Source organism: Herpailurus yagouaroundi, unplaced genomic scaffold (assembly GCF_014898765.1).
Source record: "Herpailurus yagouaroundi ecotype Mexico unplaced genomic scaffold, PumYag 557, whole genome shotgun sequence".
In the NCBI taxonomy this organism is placed as follows: Eukaryota; Metazoa; Chordata; class Mammalia; order Carnivora; family Felidae; genus Herpailurus; species Herpailurus yagouaroundi.
The window spans coordinates 2468340-2486753 of record NW_024412774.1 but is presented as its reverse complement, the minus strand read 5'-3'; the positions used below and the strand labels follow the sequence as shown (position 1 = coordinate 2486753).

The 18414-nt window shown below is 43.4% G+C and overlaps 2 protein-coding genes across 4 annotated transcripts in view; one reads left to right on the top strand and one right to left on the bottom strand.

Annotated features, from left to right (window-relative positions):
• Positions 1-18414, bottom strand: part of NLRP13 (NLR family pyrin domain containing 13) — a 77072-nt gene that overhangs the window by 47459 nt on the left and 11199 nt on the right. The gene's annotated exons all lie outside the window — the stretch shown is intronic.
• The window catches only part of NLRP5 (NLR family pyrin domain containing 5), a 41419-nt gene continuing 29863 nt past the window's right edge, over positions 6859-18414 (top strand). The window contains exons 1-3 of the mRNA XM_040465193.1: positions 6859-6989; positions 7588-7649; positions 16661-17020. Coding sequence (XP_040321127.1) covers positions 6859-6989; positions 7588-7649; positions 16661-17020 — 553 coding nt within the window. The remainder of the gene's footprint in view (positions 6990-7587; positions 7650-16660; positions 17021-18414) is intronic.

The following is an 18414-nucleotide window of genomic DNA, read 5'->3' as shown; positions in this document are numbered from 1 at the left end:
AAAATAAAATAAAATAAAATAAAATAAAATAAAATAAAATAAAATAAAATAAAATAAAATAAAATGCATCTCTTTTAAGCATACATTTTTGAAGCTTGTGAAGGGCTGTCTCTCCCGGTCCCCCCGGTGCCCATTATGTATTGTTTAGTCATTGGTGGTCTCTTTCCCATCCTTGTGTATCCCTATTGCTGTTTTCCTGACCCACATCTCCTCCACTCCCCTAGCCTCACAGGAAGGCTGATAACCTCTCCTTTAGGACTCGGAAGCCCTAAGGGGTGGTTACAGAGGTGTGATGACACTTTCACACTGAAAAGGACACCCCAGATGGCCATGTTCCTCTCTCAGTTTGGGACATGCACATGAATGAAATTGCATCCCATCTGTGTCTTTCTGCCCCACAGGTTGGAGAATTGTGACCTCACGCTGCTTTCTTGTACAAGTCTTATTTCTTCCCTCAAGAGAAACGAGAACCTGACCCATCTGAGCTTGGCAGAAAATGCCTTGAAGGACGAAGGAGCAAAACAGCTTTGCAGTGCCTTACAGCACTCTTTGTGCCCTCTACAGAGGCTGGTGTGAGTCCCAGAATGTCTTCTTTGAGACTGCCTGGAGTATAACAGAGTGATTGAGGAAGCCGTGCATGTGTGCATGCGTGTGTGTGTGTGTGTGTGTGTGTGTGTGTGTACATGCACTGATCTCTATCATAAATTCTTTTTAAAAATTTTTTACGTTTATTTATTTTTGAGAGACATAGAGAGACAGAGGCATGAGAAGGGGAGGGGCAGAAAGAGAGGGAGACACAGAATCCGAAGCAGGCTCCTGGCTCTGAGCTGTCAGCATAGAGCCTGACATGGGGCTTGAACTCACGAACCGTGAGAACATGACCTGAGCTGAGGTTGGATGCTTAACTGACTCAGCCACCCAGGTGCCCCTATCATGAATTCTTTAAATGATTTCCCTTAGGTGTCAGGATGTATGATACTGTGACTTATAACATAAAAAATATGTATTTGATCTTTGTTCCTGTTTCTGGCACAGAGATCCCCAAGCCCTTGGAAATACCTAAGTGGTGAGAGCCATAAAGTCATCTTTTATTATGTTAATGAGGTGGCTTGTGGACAGTTCCTAAGGATGGAGGCTTGCTGCCCCAAGGACCAGCCTTGTGATGAGTGGGTTAGAACTTTAAGTCCTATGCCCTGACTTCTGGGGAGAAGAGAGGAGAGGAGAGGCAGGTGGAACCAGCCACCCATAGGCAATGATTTAATTAGTCATGCCTACATAATGAAGCCTCATAAAAACCCCAAAGGATGGGATTTGAGAGCTTCTGGGTGGATGAACACGTTCAGATGTGGGAAGAAAGGCACACCTGGAGAGGACATGGAACCCCCACATCCTTTCTCCATGCCTGGCCCTACACATCTCTCCCGTCTGCTGTTCTTGAGTTCTAACTTTTTATAATAAAATGGTAATGTAATGAGTAAATGGGTTTCCTGAGTTCTGTGAGCTGCTCTGGCAAATTAACCAAATCCAAGGAGGGGGTCATAGGAACTTCTGATCTATAGTCAGTCAATCAGAAGCACGGGTAACAGGTGATTGGCCTCCAAGGTTGGAAGAAGGCACTGGAACCTTCAGTTTATAACCCACTGTTCAGAAGCACAGGTAATAGTCTGGGCTCATGGCTGGTATCTAGGGAGGGGATGATGTAGGGGAAGCAGTCTTGTAGGACTGAGCCCTTAACCTGTACAATCTGATGATCTGTAGACGGTATCAGAAGTGAGTTGAATTCTTGGACCCTACTGACGTCTAAGAATTGTTTATTAGTGTGGGAGACCACCCCACACATGTTGAAATTAGTCTCAGAGCACCAATGCACAGTGCTTTTGTCTATTATTAATAGAAAATAAACTCAGATGGTCTTCAACCATAAATTTTCTAGCTCATAAAACCAGAAATGAGAGAGTGGCACAAAATACCCCCTGAACCCATTACACTTTCAGCTTCCCCAAAAAGAAGCAGAAAATGGTACAGCTGCTTTGGAAAATGGTCTAGCTGCTCCTCAAAAAGTTAAATGTAGACCTAACACATGAGTCAGCAATTCCACACACAGGTACACACACGACAGAAATAAAAAACGTACAACCGCACCAAAAATTGTACACTGATGCTCAAGGGGCATTATTTACAATAGCCAAAAAGTGGAAACAACCCTAGTGTTTATAAGCTGATGTGTGAATGAAGAAGGGTCGGTGCATCCATATGATGGAATATTATCCAACTGTAAAAAGGAATGATGTATTGACACATGCTACAATATGGATGAATCGTGAAAATATTATGGTAAATGAAAGACGCCATTTTTTTTTTTTTTTTTTTGAGATCCTGATTTCACTTCCTTCAGATTAATATCCAGACAGCAGTTGCTAGACTGGGGAGTGGCTGGGGGAAGAATCTGGGAATTAAAAGGGTACAGGGTGTTCCTTTTTGGGGTACTGAAAATATCCTAAAATTGTGGCAAACGTGCACCTTTGTAAATATACTAAATGACGTTGATTTGTACAATCTAAATTGGTGAATGATACAGCATGATAATAATATCTTGATGTTATATCCAAAAAAAAGTGGGGTGGGGGGCAAGAAAGGAATAAAATCTAAGGGTGTTTGATTGGTTTTCTTGACATGTGTTCCTTCGCAGGCTGAGAAACTGTAACCTGACCTCCGAGTGCTGTCAGGAAATGGCCTCTGCTCTGGATAAAAATAAAAATTTGAGAAGCCTGGACCTGGGTTTTAACAGTCTGAAGGATGATGGTGTTATCCTGCTCTTTGAGGCCCTCGAGAATCCTGAGTCTGTCCTCCAGATTCTGGAGTAAGTTACCCCCACCCCCTCCTTTGCAACGAGGACAATGGTCTGTAAAATTCTTAGTGGAATGCAGGATCCAGGTCTTCCAGGAAGTTTGTGTGCAGTGGTTCTGAAGGTGATTCCTCAGACTGGGAACTTGTTCATCTGGGGAGTCGTTAGAAATTATTGCAGTGTTGGGTCTTTCTTGGTCTGTTTTCTTCAGCACAACTATGGCAAGGTGCATCTCTGACATCACAAATGGTGGGATTTCCTTCTTTCTTGCAGCTGAGTAATATACCATTGTGTGTAAACACCATGTTTTCTTTATCCATTCATCTGCTGGTGGACATGCAGGCTGTTTCCGAAGGGTAGCTATCATGAGTAATGCTGCAGGGAATGAGGTGCAGGTATCTCTTGGAGATCCTGGTTCCAGCTCCTTTGGTTGAGTACACAGAAGTAGGGGTGCTGGGTCGCGTGGTGCTCTGGAGGCGGGCTGTCTTTGACCAGCATGCCCAAGTGGTTCCCTGGCATGGTACACTTGGAGTACCAATGTTCTAGGAAACAGTCTTCCATCCAGTAAAAGAAAGTGTATTTGTTGGCTGTGGACTAATGCCTGAGATAGCTGGCCTTCTGAAATCAACTTTTGTACTTAGAAATTCTTTTCTTTACATATATATTTTTTCTTCTTCTCCTAAATGGTCTCTATGCTAACATGCACACTAGCCAAAGATTTGGCAAGATTCATCCTATTTTTAATGAGTATCGTGGTTAGATTAAGTATTTGGAAAAGATTTGGAAGCGTCTCTTCTCTGGTGATCAGTGGATATGGGTGAAAGAGCTTTGCCTCTTTTCTGCCCACATAATCTGTTCTCTATTAGTATAATTTAGGTTTTAAGTCTAGATCATTAAAATCATTGTTTTATGTTACATCTCTAATTTCTTTCTTTCTTTTTTTTTTTTTAAATTTTTTTTTCAACGTTTATTTATTTTTGGGACAGAGAGAGACAGAGCATGAACGGGGGAGGGGCAGAGAGAGAGGGAGACACAGAATCGGAAACAGGCTCCAGGCTCTGAGCCATCAGCCCAGGGCCCGACGCGGGTCTCGAACTCCCGGACCGCGAGATCGTGACCTGGCTGAAGTCGGACGCCTAACCGACTGCGCCACCCAGGCGCCCCTCTTTTTATTTTAGAGAGAGAGTGGGAGGAGTAGAGAGAGGGAGAGAGAGAATCTTAAGCAGGATCCATGTTCAGCATGGAGCCTGACTTGGGTCTCTATCTCACAAACCATGAGATCATGACCTGGGCCAAAATCAAGAGTCAGACGCTTAATCAACTGCTTCCCCTACATCCCCTACATCTCTAGCTTCCCCTACACCTCTAATTTCTTCCCCTACATCTCTAATTTCTTAGGATATCCTGATAATGGATTTCACTTTTGTTGATAATTAGCCAGTAAAAAAAAAATTCATTGTTCATTGTAGCTCATGATTATTTTTCATCTTTTAAAGACTTTTTATTTTAAGTAATCTCTACATCCAATGTGGGGCTCAAACTCACAACCCCAAGATCAAGAGTTGCATGCTCCACCAACTGAGCCAGCCAGGTGCCCCAGCTCATGATTCTTTTTCTCCAGAAATTTAATCTTGGGTTTTAAATACTGATTTATCTCTTAAATCGAGTGAAATACATTTTCAAGGATGAAATAGTGGCTGATGGGCATTGAGGAGGGCACCTTTTGGGATGAGCACTGGGTGTTGTATAGAAACCAATTTGACAATAAATTTAATATTAAAAACACTAAATAAATAAACAAACAAACTTGAAAAACAAACGAACAAACAAAAAGAATGAAATAAATTTCCAGATGAGCATTTATGTAGTGTTCTCTAAGCCTTTGCTTGTGTGAGACTACTTTTCAAAATCTACTACTTTTCACTGATGGGCAGTAACTTGGCTGAGTATGAAATTCATAGACCCCTCTGTATCCCAAACTTCTTGATCTAAAAATCCCCTAGATTTCATTTTATAGAACTCTAGTCTTGTAGAAAAGCCATCGACATCTTTATTTTTCCCAAGAAGAGCCCAGACTTCTATTGCTTATTCTTTTCATTTTAAAAACAGTCCTCACATACCTGTGCGTCTTATTTATAATTAGAATTATTTTAGGGATGCTTTGCAGCTCTTGATCTCAGGATTGGTATGTTAGAGCCCAGCGTTGGGTGTGGAGATTAGTTAAAAATACAATCTGGGGGCATCTGGGTGGCTCAGTCGGTTTAGCATCCGACTTCAGCTCAGGCCATGATCTCATAGTTTGTGAGTTCAAGCCCCACGTCCGGCTCTGTGCTGACAGCTCAGAGCCTAGAGTCTGCTTCAGACTCTGTGTCTCCCTCTCTCTCTGCCCCTCCCCTGCTCACACACACTCTCTCAAAAAGAAATAAACATTTTTTTATTTAATAAAAAATAAAAGCTTTTAAAAAATAATTAATTCAGAATGACTGGCCTCCTTCTGTCAAAAGGAAATGATTTAAGTGACTCTAAATGAGGTTAGGGAACTTTTTGGCTGGTGTGCACAGGGAGGACCAGGGACCTACCTGACAGAAAGAAAGTCAGGGCCTTTATAAACTAAGGCAAAGCTGAGTGATGCCCTTGTAGTTTTGGCTTGGGCAGCAGCTCCCAGCTTGTCATTTATGGGCTAGCAGAGATGCACAGGGCAGGGGAGGCAAGCACTCGGAATGAAAGCAAACAGTGCACGAGTAGGAGACACAGGGATCCCAAGGCCTCCTCTGTTATGTCTGCTCTGCACTGCTTATAATAGCCTTGCTCCTGGGGAGATTGTACTCCTTGTTCAAAGATGGGAGCCAAAACCACCCCCTTCCTGTACCTTTCTCTCACCCACGCACCACTTCCTCTTATATGCCTGTTCTGAATTTATGATACACAGCACTTCTGTGACTCAGCTCCTTTCTGGACCTCTCCCTTTTGCCATGAACACTGCCTGTGAGAGCAAAGGTATCTTTCTAGAATACTGAAACCATGCTCTTTGCATATATTTATCTGGTGACCTGCCTGCCCCCCACCACCCCCAATCAACTATGAGTTCCAGGAAGCCAGGGATGCTGTTTTCTTCATGGTTGTGTGCCTTGGTACACAGGTGGTGCTAAATAAATATTTTTTGAATGAACAAAGCTAATGCACAGTGACAATCAATTTCTTTTTTTTTTATTTTTTTTTAACGTTTTATTTTTATTTTTTTGGGACAGAGAGAGACAGAGCATGAACGGGGGAGGGGCAGAGAGAGAGGGAGACACAGAATCAGAAACAGGCTCCAGGCTCTGAGCCATCTGTCCAGAGCCCGACGCGGGGCTCGAACTCACGGACCGCGAGATCGTGACCTGGCTGAAGTTGGACGCTCAACCGACTGCGCCACCCAGGCGCCCCATGACAATCAATTTCTTTCTTTTTTTTTTTTTTTAATTTTTTTTTTCAACGTTTATTTATTTTTGGGACAGAGAGAGACAAAGCATGAACGGGGGAGGGGCAGAGAGAGAGGGAGACACAGAATCGGAAACAGGCTCCAGGCTCTGAGCCATCAGCCCAGAGCCCGACGCGGGGCTCGAACTCCCGGACCGCGAGATCGTGACCTGGCTGAAGTCGGACGCTTAACCGACTGCGCCACCCAGGCGCCCCGACAATCAATTTCTAAAAGAGATTGTGTGGCTCCTCACTTCTTGGAGTTAGGACTTTTATAGCCTACCCTGGACAGCCATCCTAAACTACAAGAAAAAACTGACGCATCTGTAGCACGTACTTAACACGTTTGGAAGGAAATGCCTCATTCCAGGGGGTGTGATTTCCAGGATTCGGATTGGCTGAGCTCTCTGATGTGGGGGTGTAGCCACCTGGCTATGATTTCCAGGGTTCGGATTGGCTGAGCTCTCCGATGTGGGGCGTGGCCACTTGTCTACTGTCTGCTTCCACCCCACAGGTTGGAAAGGTGCCTATTCATCTGTGTCTGTTGCCAGGCTATGGCCTCCAGGCTCCTCCACAACCAGAGCCTGAGATACCTGGACGTGAGCAAGAATGACATCGGGTGCAGGGGCATACTGCTCCTGCAGGAGGCTTTTCAGCAGCGCAAGTGGAAAGCGAGGGCTGTTTTGTAAGTCTCTGTTGGGTTCCCTGTGCAGAAAAACAACAGCCCAAGCAAAGCTCCTGGACAAGAGGGAAACTCTGGACCTAAAAAGCTATTGCAGCTGTTGCTGATTTTCCTCTCATTTCCTGGGGATTTATATTTTCCTGGTGCCTGTTGGGAACATTGGCCTGCACTCTCCTGTCGGATTTTAACTTCCTTCTGTCCTTCACCTTCCCTCCTTGTGTTAACTGAGTGAGTCACCACTTACCAGCCATATGACTGTGAACAAGTTCCTTTACCTCTCTGAGTCTCAGTTTCCCCATCTGTGAACTGGGATGGCGGCTTCCTCCATGGAGATGTGACGCCACAGCGTTCTCAGTCAGCGGTGGATTCTGGGTGGAGGTTGTAAGGGTATCTGGAGTTTTCATTATCCATTGCTCCATAACAAATTACTGCAAAGCTTAATCCCTTAAGGCAACACACGTTAATTTTCTTGTAACATTTCCAAGGGTCAGAACAACGGGAGTGGTTTGGCTGGGTAGTTCTAGCTCACGGTCTTCACTGACGGGGTATGATGGAGACCTAGAAGAGTGATTTCTATGCTCACCCATGTGGCTGTTGGCAGGAGGCCTCGATTACTCTCTGTACGGCTGCTCATGACGATGCAGCTGGCTTCCTCCAGAACAAGTGAGAGACAGAGAGAGGACACCCAAAAAAAGACCTCAGTCTTTGATCTCTTCAGTTGAAAGTGGCATCCATCATTCCTGCCCTATTCTGCTGGTGACACAGACCAACCATAGCCCAAGAAGGGAGGAGACTCCACCAGAGTGAAAATAACAGGGCATAATCACTGGGCCATCTGAGGCTGCTGACCACACTTAGTAAGTGGTTGGACGGAGGACCTCGGCCACCATCCCTGACTCCCCAGAGCAGTAGTCTGGTCTCGGTTTGCAGCATGGGACCAGAGTGGTCTCCAGGGTGGTGCACTTCTGTCTTCAAGGTTCTGTGTACATTTCTAGGAACACACACACACACACACGCACACCAAATGTGAGACAACAAAGCCTGATTCTTGTCCTTCACAGGGAAATGAAGCAGAGCTACGCAGCAGAGACAATGACAAGGCTGGAGGGTCCAGCTGTGAAGAATGAAGTCCTGAGGATCATACAGGATTGGAGCATTGAGTACTGGGAGGAGGCAAGATGGATGGAGTGATCTGGTGAGCCCACCCTGGGTATTTTTTTCCTAGAGAAAACCTGGGGAATTTTGGCCTATTCTGTGGGCCATTCTGAGTCTGGAATGGCCCAATTGTTTCTGGAAAATGGTGTGGGGCATGACCTCTAAACAGCTCCCTTGGAGATGCTGACGTTCATGTGTTAGACATGGATTAGTCACTGAGTTGGGGAAACCAGCCCTCTTCCACCCCTGGCTTCTGGAAGTCCTTGAATTTGTCATGTTAATATTGTCTCTGGGAAGTATCTGAATTGCCTATGAGGATATCAGAAGAATTTAATTTAAAATGTATACATAAATGCAATGTGAAAGCTTTTCAAGTGTTATTTATTTACCAGTAGACTAGTAGATCAATGGAAGAAACCTCAGGGGCACTGGGGTGGCTAAGTTGGCTGAGCATCCAACTCTTGGTTTCAGCTCAGGTCATGATCTCACAGTTGTGAGTTCAAGCCCCGTGCTGGGTGTGGAGCCTGCTTGGGATTCTTTCTCTCTCTCTCGTTCTCTCAAAAATTAATAAACTTTTTAAAAACTGAATTTCTAAAAATGATTTTAGTGTATTAATACAATAAAACAAATTAAGGCAAATGTTTCTTGGACACATAGCAGGCTGAACTAGATCCTTGCTCTAGAGAGTGGTTCCCTACATGCTCTGTCTCCTCGTGGTCCACAGAACTTTGAGAAACTCTAGTAATATGCAGATGACCTCCCCTCCAACCTCACAGGAAGGGACTATACATCACAGGGCAGTCTGAACTTTCCAGGTCTAAATCATGTCGTACATGAATGAAGGAGTTAGGACAGCATTTGGAACTCAAAGATATAGAGGCAGCCATACGATATTTTTCTTTTGAAAAACTCATGTTTTGGGGCGCCTGGGTGGCTCAGTCGGTTGAGCGTCCGACTTTGGCTCGGGTCATGATCTCACGGTGAGTTCGAGCCCCGCGTCAGGCTCTGTGCTGACAGCTCGGAGCCTGGAGCCCGTTTCGGATTCTGTGTCTCCCTCACTCTCTGACCCTCCCCCGTTCATGCTCTGTCTCTCTCTGTCTCAAAAAAATAAATAAACCTTAAAAAAATTTTTTTTTTTTAAAAAGAAAAACTCATGTTTTTCTATACAAAGTAATGATCAGGTATTATCTGCATTGGTTCTCTGGTCTCCAGAAGGGTTTCATTACAAAAGTCAGAGCAGTTGGAATCCTCAACCCCACCTCCACCCCATCCTTAAAGCATAGAGAAAAATAAAGGTAATCCAATCTTCCATTTAAATTTTGCTTTTTTTTTTTTTTGGTTTTTAAAATTTATTTATTTAAATACAAGTTGGTTAACATATAGTATAATATTGGCTTCAGGAGTAGAACACACTGATTCATCACATACTTATAACACCCAGTGTTCACCCCAACAAGTACCCTCCTTAGTGCCCATCACCCATTTAGCCCATCCCCCCCATCCACCTCCCCTACAGCAACCCTCAGGTTGTTCTCTGTATTTAAGAGTCTCTTATGGTTTGCCTCCCTCTCTGTTTTTATCTTATTTTTCTTTCCCTTATGTTGATCTGTTGTGTTTCTTAAATTCCATAGATGAGTGAAATCATATGATACTTGTCTTTCTCTAATTTTGCTTAGCATAATACCTTCCAGTTCCAACCACCTTGTTGCAAATGGCAAGATTTCATTCTTTTTCATCGACGAGTAATATTCCATGGTATATATGTACCACATCTTCTTTTTTCGTTCATCATCGATGGACATTTGGGCTCTTTCCATAGTTTGGCTATTGTTGATAGCACTACTATAGACACTGGGGTCCATGTGCCCCTTTGAATTAGTGTTTTTGTAACCTTTGGATAAATACTTAGTAGTGCAATTGCTGGGTCATAGAGTAGTTCTATTTGTAATTTTTTGAGGAACCTCCATACTGTTTTCCAGAGTGGCTGCCCCAGTTTGTATTCCCACCAGCAGTAAAAAAGGGTTCTCCTTTCTCCATATCATTGCCAACATCTGTTGTTTCCTGAGTTGTTAATGTTAGCCATTCTGACAGGTATGAGGTAACATCTCATTGTGGTTTTGATTTGTATTTCCCTGATGATGAGTGATGTTGAACATCTTTGCACGTGTCTGTTAACCATCTGGACGTCTTCTTTGGAAAAATGTCTGTTCATGTATTTTGCCCATTTCTTCACTGGATTATTTGCTTTTGGGGTGTTGAGTTTGGTAAGTTCTTTATAGATTTTGGATACTAACCCTTATCCAATATGTCATTTGCAAATTTCATTTGCTTTGATTTGTTCTCCAGAGCCCAGAATTTAACAGCTGGAGCTGATCATAATGTACCATCACTAGGATCCACAGTGAATGAGGTGGGGCTGCCCTGAACTGCCTTGCCTGGGGGCAACAGAAAGCCAGAGAATCCACCCACTGACAGGTTCCCCACAAGGGCCCAGGAGACACCCCTTTGCTAAAGCAGTAGGAGAATGTGCCTTGAAAATAGCCGGGCTTGGAAGTGTGACAATGTCCCCAGTCTTTGTGGCACAGGGTCTTACCTGGGAATCTTTAATAAAAGCACTGTTGCCTGGCTGCCAGCCCCAGACATCCAGACTTAATTGGAGTAGGCTGTGGCTTGGGCATCAGGGGTTTTAGAATTCTCCCAGATGATTCTAACCTGGGGTGAAGTTTGGGAACTACTGGAATAGGAGGTATCTGTTAGCATTGCTGGCAATCACTTTTCAGTGAATCAGTGTGTCAAAGCAATACATTGTGTAGCTTGAACTTACATAGTGTTGTCAGTTATATTTCAGTAAAGCGAGGAGGGCAGCGGGAAGGATGGGAAAATTCCAGGAGACAACCATTAATGTGGAGACTCAAGGCACAAAATGGCTAGTACTTCTATTGCCCAAGATGGACACTTCAGAAGGGGAGAGTTTCGGAGGCTGTTCTTTTGATAACAAACAGGAATGCTTACGATGAGTTCACAGGGAATCCAGGTAAGAGTTTTATGGAGAGGGGCGCCTAGGTGGCTCAGTTAGTTGAGTGTCTGACTCCGGCTCAGGTCATGATCTCGTAGTTTGTGAATTCAAGCCCCACGTTGGGCTCTACACTGACATCATGGAGTCTGGGATTCTCTCTCTCTCTCTCCCCATCCCTCCCTTAGTCTCTCTCTCTCTCTCTCAAAATAAATAAATAAACATTTAAAAAAGAGTTTATGGAGAAAGTCAACTGAACAGACAACAGCAGTGGCATTAGACACTGGTCAGTAAATGCAGGTTGTGTAAAATAAGAACATTGCCCTGGGACAACCAGGTGAGGGCTGAGCACAGGTGTGCTAAGGATGAGGCAGCATCTTCAATAGTGCAAGGACAGGTGCAGAAGACAGCTGCTCCACATCTACCCTGGAGCTGGCCATTCAGAGCCCAGGACAACCAATGGAAAGCAACAACGTCACTGACCCAGGATTCCCCAAAGACCCTCACCGTGTGGTTGCCCATTGGCCGGGGAGCGGGCTCTGATTTTGGAGGCGAGTTGGTGAGTATTTTCTCTTGTTCCTAGCTTTTATCTCTTTTCTTTCTCTAGCACTGGTTAGGACTTATTCCTTGAGCTTGGCTCTGTGTGCCCACGCTCTCCATTTAGACTAGTCAGAGCCCAAGAACCAAAGATATGCTTTGAAAGAATGAGGGGTCCCATTTCCCCATTTGATAAAAGAATATTTTTCACGTTTGTTTGGGTTCCTTCAGTACGTTCCTTTAATCCTTCCCAGTCTCTAGGTCTAAAATAGAGGACAGAGTGGGGGGTGCTGTGACTCTAAGTTCAAGATCAGCTGATGTCTGGACCAGGTCTTGTGGGAGCTCAGGGTTGTCACTGTGCTAATTATATGTTAATTATAATTAAGGTGCTAATGATATGTTAACCACACAGGGAAGGGTTACAGTTATTGAAGCACTATACAGTCCTGAGGGTGTTGTCACATGGGGAAACTGAGTCACAGAGGAATAAATGGCTTTGCCTGGAGTAGCAAGGGCTGAATCAACATTCAAAACTGCATGTGATAGATCTCAAGCCCTGTGATCTTGACCACTTCTATGGGATCATTCAAGATCCGGTGCAGAAAGCCATTGCAAGACATAGATAGAATAAAGGATAAAGACAAAGGGGAAGCTTTGGCTAGTCATTTATTTCCAGAAAATAATGTTAACCACCAGTCTTACTCTACATCTTTCCAACCTACAACCCTGCCCTTTGTGGGAATAACGTCCTTACCTTCTCCCCAATCCCTCTTCAGCTTTCCAGGGGAAGGGGTCCATCTGCCTTCCCCAGGCCAGTCCCTCCACCTGTGCTTTCCTCCTACTCTGTTGGGTTTGATTATCAGCTCCCTCCTGGGATGTGTTGGAAGAGGTGGAGCATTATAATAAGATGTGCGTTAAAATGCTTTTTCCTAAAACACTCTGTAAAGTGAAGACAGTAACACTCTTTGTGTATCCACATTACTGACGGAAAGTATTAATGAGTTGCTGTAAATTGCCTAAGAAGGGATTTAGAAAAGAGTAAGTACTCATTTAATTGTTTTGTTTCCTGCTTCTACTTTTACTTACTCTTCCCTCTGAGCATATAAACTTTGTCAAGCATTCCATCCTAAAAATAACCTTCCTGAGACCACTGAGACTTTTGTGACTTTTTATAGCCACAGTTCTCCTCTACTTGTTCCTTTGATTGCTTTGCACGATAAGGCAAACGTTCAATTCAAATCATGTCTATACCCATGTGCAGGTGTGGCCATCTGAAATTTATTCTCCTTTAAATGAGCTTCCCATATTCATTTAGTCACCACTTAACCGAATAGTTGGGAGATTGGGGCAGGGGGAGAGGGGTGTTTTGTTTTCCATCTCCACGTATCCAGGTTGTTTTATGTTGGAGGGGGAAAAATAGGAAATTTTAGTTTTAATTTTTTTTTAGGTTTATTTATTTTGAAAGAGAAAGAGCAAGTTGGGGAGGGGCAGAGAGAGAGGGAGAAAGAGAGAATCCCAAGCAGGCTCTGCATTGTTGGCGCAGAGCCCACAAACTGTGAGATTATGAATGGAGCCAAAACCAAGAGTCAGATGCTTAACCAACTGAGTCACCCAGGCACCCCAATGTTGAAGCTTTTTTTAAATTTTTTTTTCAACGTTTATTTATTTTTTGGGGGACAGAGAGAGACAGAGCATGAACGGGGGGAGGGGCAGAGAGAGAGGGAGACACAGAATCGGAAACAGGCTCCAGGCTCCGAGCCATCAGCCCAGAGCCTGACGAACTCACGGACCGTGAGATCGTGACCTGGCTGAAGTCGGACCCTTAACTGACTGCGCCATCCAGGTGCCCCAGAAGCTTTTTTTTTTTTAAGAGCATAAGTCAGTGGACTTTCTGCAAAGGGCTGACTGTTTTCAGTTTTGTGGGCCATTAGCACTCTGTCCCAACCACTCTACTTGCTCCTCCAGGCAGCTGGTCAGTCCATGATAATGGTCTGACTACCATCTCTGAACTGTTTTAAGATGTAATTCTCATAAACCAGACATTTGTGATCCCCTGTGTCCTATATGCTAGGGGGAAAACTTGTGCCCATGTAGACCGCTTCATCTCTGAAAGCAGTGTTTGAAATACTCTAGCTTAGGAAAACTACCATTTTGTCACAGTGGCATCTGTGTCCCCCTCTTTCACCAGCCCAGAGCCCTTCCTTCCACGTTTCCTTCCATGTACAGTAAAACCTTGGTTTGTGAGCTTAATTCATTCCAGAAATATGCCTGTAATCCAAAGCACTTGTATATCAAGGTGAATTTCAAGAAGCATTGGCTCAGTTGTGACCATGTGACCTTCAGCATCACATACTACTCATACTGCAAGACATTGCTTGTTAAGTTAAAATTTATTAGAAATGGTTGCTCTGGGGCGACTGGGTGGCTCAGTCAGTTAAGTGTCTGACTTCGGCTCAGGTCATGATCTCACGGCCCGTGGGTTTGAGCCCTGTGTCAGGCTCTGTGCTGACAGCTCAGAGCCTGGAGCCTGTTTCAGATTCTGTGTCTCCCTCTTTCTCTGACCCTCCTCTGTTCATGCTCTCTGTCTCAAAAATAAATAAATGTTAAAAAAAAATTAAAAAAAAAATGTTTGCTCATCTTGTGGAACACTCACAGAACAAGTTCCTCACAATCCAAGGTTTTAACTGTATTTTATAATCTTCAGTTTCTTTATCCTCCAGCTCTCTCATTGTAAATTGAAGTAATCTTAGTCACCACCCCCTCCTTAAAACTGCACGTAGAGAATGGCAGGGGAGCAGCAGAGAGAAACTACCAGAATCCAGTGTGTAAGTTAAGGGCACAGAGAGTAGATGCCCCGTCTGCCTAGGCAGCAACAACAAAACTCCGAGTTTGACCAGACATGTACCTTACAATCTGGTTACACCTTGGTGACATGCTTCCAGTATCAGGAAGGAGCTCGAGAGGACCTCACTGGGTATCTACAAATCAGACCTAGAAGCACAGCAAGTATAGGAATATCCAGCGCAGCTAACCTCCACTCTACTATGGCTCATGGGGAAAAAATCAAGTTGTCGTCTACTTGAGCCCTTAAAGTTTTTTATTACATGGTATCCCTTTGATTGCTTTATTTTCCACCACAAACCAATGGCTGGGCAAGACCAGAACAGCCCCAAAATGCCCAACTGGTATTGGTTGTCCCTGTTTATAGAGGCCATATTATAATGGAAGAGGAGATTTCCTAGATTTAAGAATTCTTCCTGGAGCATTCCTAACAAGTACAAAATGTTTGTCACCACCGACCAGCCTAGACGATTCTGAGAAGAAATGCATGGTACAGGTCATGGACGTCCATGTACTGAACAAGCTGATGGAGGGGGTCAGGGGTGTAGAATCTGTTCTGATGGCCAAGGAGGTTGAGCATCTTGTCATGTGCTTATTTGCCAATTATAGATCTTCTTTGGAGAAATGTCTATTCAGATCATTTGCCCATTTTTAGTCAGGTTGTTTATCTTTTTATTGTTATATTTTCTAGATAGAATATCCTTGTCAAATAAGATTTTCAAATGTTTACCCATTTATTTTTATACCACAACTCTTTACTATGTTTATGTAACTTCATATTATGTTAACAGACACAGAAGGAATCAACTGCTCTAAAAACTGTGTGACTGGGGCACCTGCCTGGCTCAGTTGGTAGAGCGTGCAACTCTTGATCTCAGGGCCATGAGTTCAAGCCCCACATTGGATGTAGAGCCTACTTTTAAAAAATAATAATAGGGGAGCCTGGGTGGCTCAGTTGAGGGTCTGATTTCATCATGATTTCAAACCATGAGATCGTGGTGGGTTCAAGCCCCGTATTGGACTCTGTGCTGACAGCTCAGAGCCTGGAACCTGCTTCAGATTCTGTGTCTCCCTCTCTCTCTGCCCCTCCCCTGCTCCTGCTGTCTCTGTCTCTCTCTCTCTCTGTCTCTCAAATATAAACATAATAATTGTAATAAACAGTGTGATTAATTTTCAGTAAGTGGTGGTAACTTATTTGCCAGTTTTCATGAGTATAGCTACATTAGCCAAGAGCATCACTGATAAGTGTTTTGGGTTTTTTTATTGTTGATTTTAATTATTCCAGTATAGTTAATATAAGTGTAATACTAGTTTCCGGTGTATCATATAGTGATTCAACAATTTCATACAACACCTAGTGTTTATCACATAAGTGCCCTCCTTAATACCCATCACCTGTTTGCCCATCACCCCCACCCATCTCCTCTCTTGTAGCCATCAGTGTGTTCTCTTAATATCCTTAAGAGTCTGTTTCTTGGTTTGCCTCTTTCTCTTTTTTTCCTTTTCAATTGCCCATTTGTTTTTTGTTTCTTAAATTCCACATACAACTGAAATCATGTTATTTGTTTTTCTCAGTCTGACATATTTCATTTAGCATAATACTCTCTAGCTCCATCCATGGTGTTGCGTATCTCAAGATTTCGTCCTTTGTCGTGGCTGAATAATATCCAAGTGTGTGTGTGTGTGTGTGTGTGTGTGTGTGTGTGTGTGTGTACATATACACACACCTTCTTTACTCTTTCATCTATTGATGGACAGTTGAGTTGCTTCCATAATTTGGTTATTGTTGGTAATGCTGCAATAAACATACGGTGCACATATCCTTTCAAATTAGTGTTTATGTATTCTTTTAAGTGTTTTGAATCTGACCCTATACTGGGTGGTGTTTTGGGAACTAGGGATAAGGGCAGCAAAACATCCCAGAGCTTATATTCTTGTAATGAGATAAACAGATTTGAAGTCAAGTAATTTTAAGTCTATAAAGAATTGTTACCCATGAATGGGGCTTTTCTGTGTGTTTCACAAAAGGAAGAGAGAATGTTGTTTCTAGTGAGTTAACTGAGGTTGGTTGTATGAACTTGAGAATTTGATGCAAGATCCTCTTTTGAATCTTACTACTCTTCCACAGGTGTCATTTGCTCCATATTACCAAAGAATCCACTTTTCCATCAAAACCTGAGCTCTCAGCCTTGCACTAAGATGCGGGAAGCCAAACTACCCTCCTTTTCCAACTATGGACTGCAGTGGTGTTTCAAGCAGCTAGGAAAGGAAGAATTTCAGACATTTAAGGAATTGCTCATGGAAAATGCTTCAGAACTGGCAATGTGCTCTTTTCCGTGGGTTGAAGTAAACAGTGCCAATGTGGAACATCTAGCTTCCCTGTTGCATGAGCATTATAGAGAATCTCTTGCCTGGAAAATATCTATTCACATCTTTGAAAAGATGAACCTGTCCATACTCTCTGAGAAGGCAAGGAAAGAGATGAAAAGTGAGTAAGACGTGGGGCAAATCCAGGGGTAGGAGAGAAAGGAGATGACATCAAGCCCCCATGGGAATGGGGAAGGTATCCTTGATGTCTAATTGGGTCCATCTCCACAGCGTGAGTCTGAACTATGAGAAGTCACTCAATGGTCATCCTACCTGGCTGGAAATTAGAGTAGTCTCTCCCCTGTGAAACAGTGGAAGAGAAGAATTGAGTAGATAGACCCTCTACCTGGACAGAATTTGGTTGAAGTTAGTAGATAGGATTTAGAGTCCTAAGTGCTAAGCTTGAGCTCTGGACCTTCTACTTGTTCTGTGTGACTTTGAGCAAATCCGCTTTTACTCTGACCCTTGGATTCCACATCTTGGAACACTAATGCTTACATGTGCTGTTGCAAAGTTTCAACAACACAACGTATAGAAAGGGATCAACAAAGCTTCATTCACTTATTGAGAACACTATGGTGGAGGTACAGTGGGTTTATCCCATATTTCTTGCCCCAAGCTGAAGGACTAAGGCTCAAGGAACTCTAAGGATTGATCTTGTCAGACTCTTGGTGTCCATATTATAGCAATGTATTCAGATCATATTGTGTGACTATCTTAGGGTATTTAGGAGAAAGGTAGAAAAAAATAATAGCCCTCCTTTATCAAGAGGAATTCTCTTCTTCCAACTGTGGACAGAAAACTTAGAAAAGAGTCCCAAGGGTGAGCAGTCAGATTGGCCCTAAATGCCTATATGTAACTCTGCATCTATCTGAAGTTCAAAGGACTTTAAGAGAAGCTATCCTTTCAGAGCTTCAAAAAAAGCCCTGTGTGGAAAACAAAAAAAGCCCTAATTGATTCACAGGAAATTAGGGCTCTAAAATTAAAATGATGGGTGATGTTTACTGAGTCAGTACTCTAGATGAGGCACTATGTTGAAACTGCCCTGTCATTGAGTCTCAAACCCACTCCATGAAATAGGTTCCCCATTGAAGAAGCTAAAATAGAGGTTCTATGACTAATGGATGAAGAAGATGTGGTTTATATATACCATGGAATATTTCTTGACAATGAGAGAGAATGAAATCCTGGCCATTTGTAGCAACGTGGATGGAACTGGAGGGTATTATGCTAAGTGAAATAAGTCAGTCAGAGAAAGACAGATACCATATGTTTGCACTCATAGGTGGATCCTGAGAAACTTAACAGAAGACCATGGCGGAGGTAAAGGGGGAAAAAGTTACAGAGAGGGAGGGAGGCAAACCATTAGATTCTCTTAAATACTGAGAACAAACTGAGGGTTGATGGGGGGTGGAGGAGAAGGGAAACTTGTTGATGGACACTGAGGAGGGCACCTGTTGAGCACTGGGTGTTGTATGGAAACCAATTTGACAATAAATTTCATATTAAATAAAT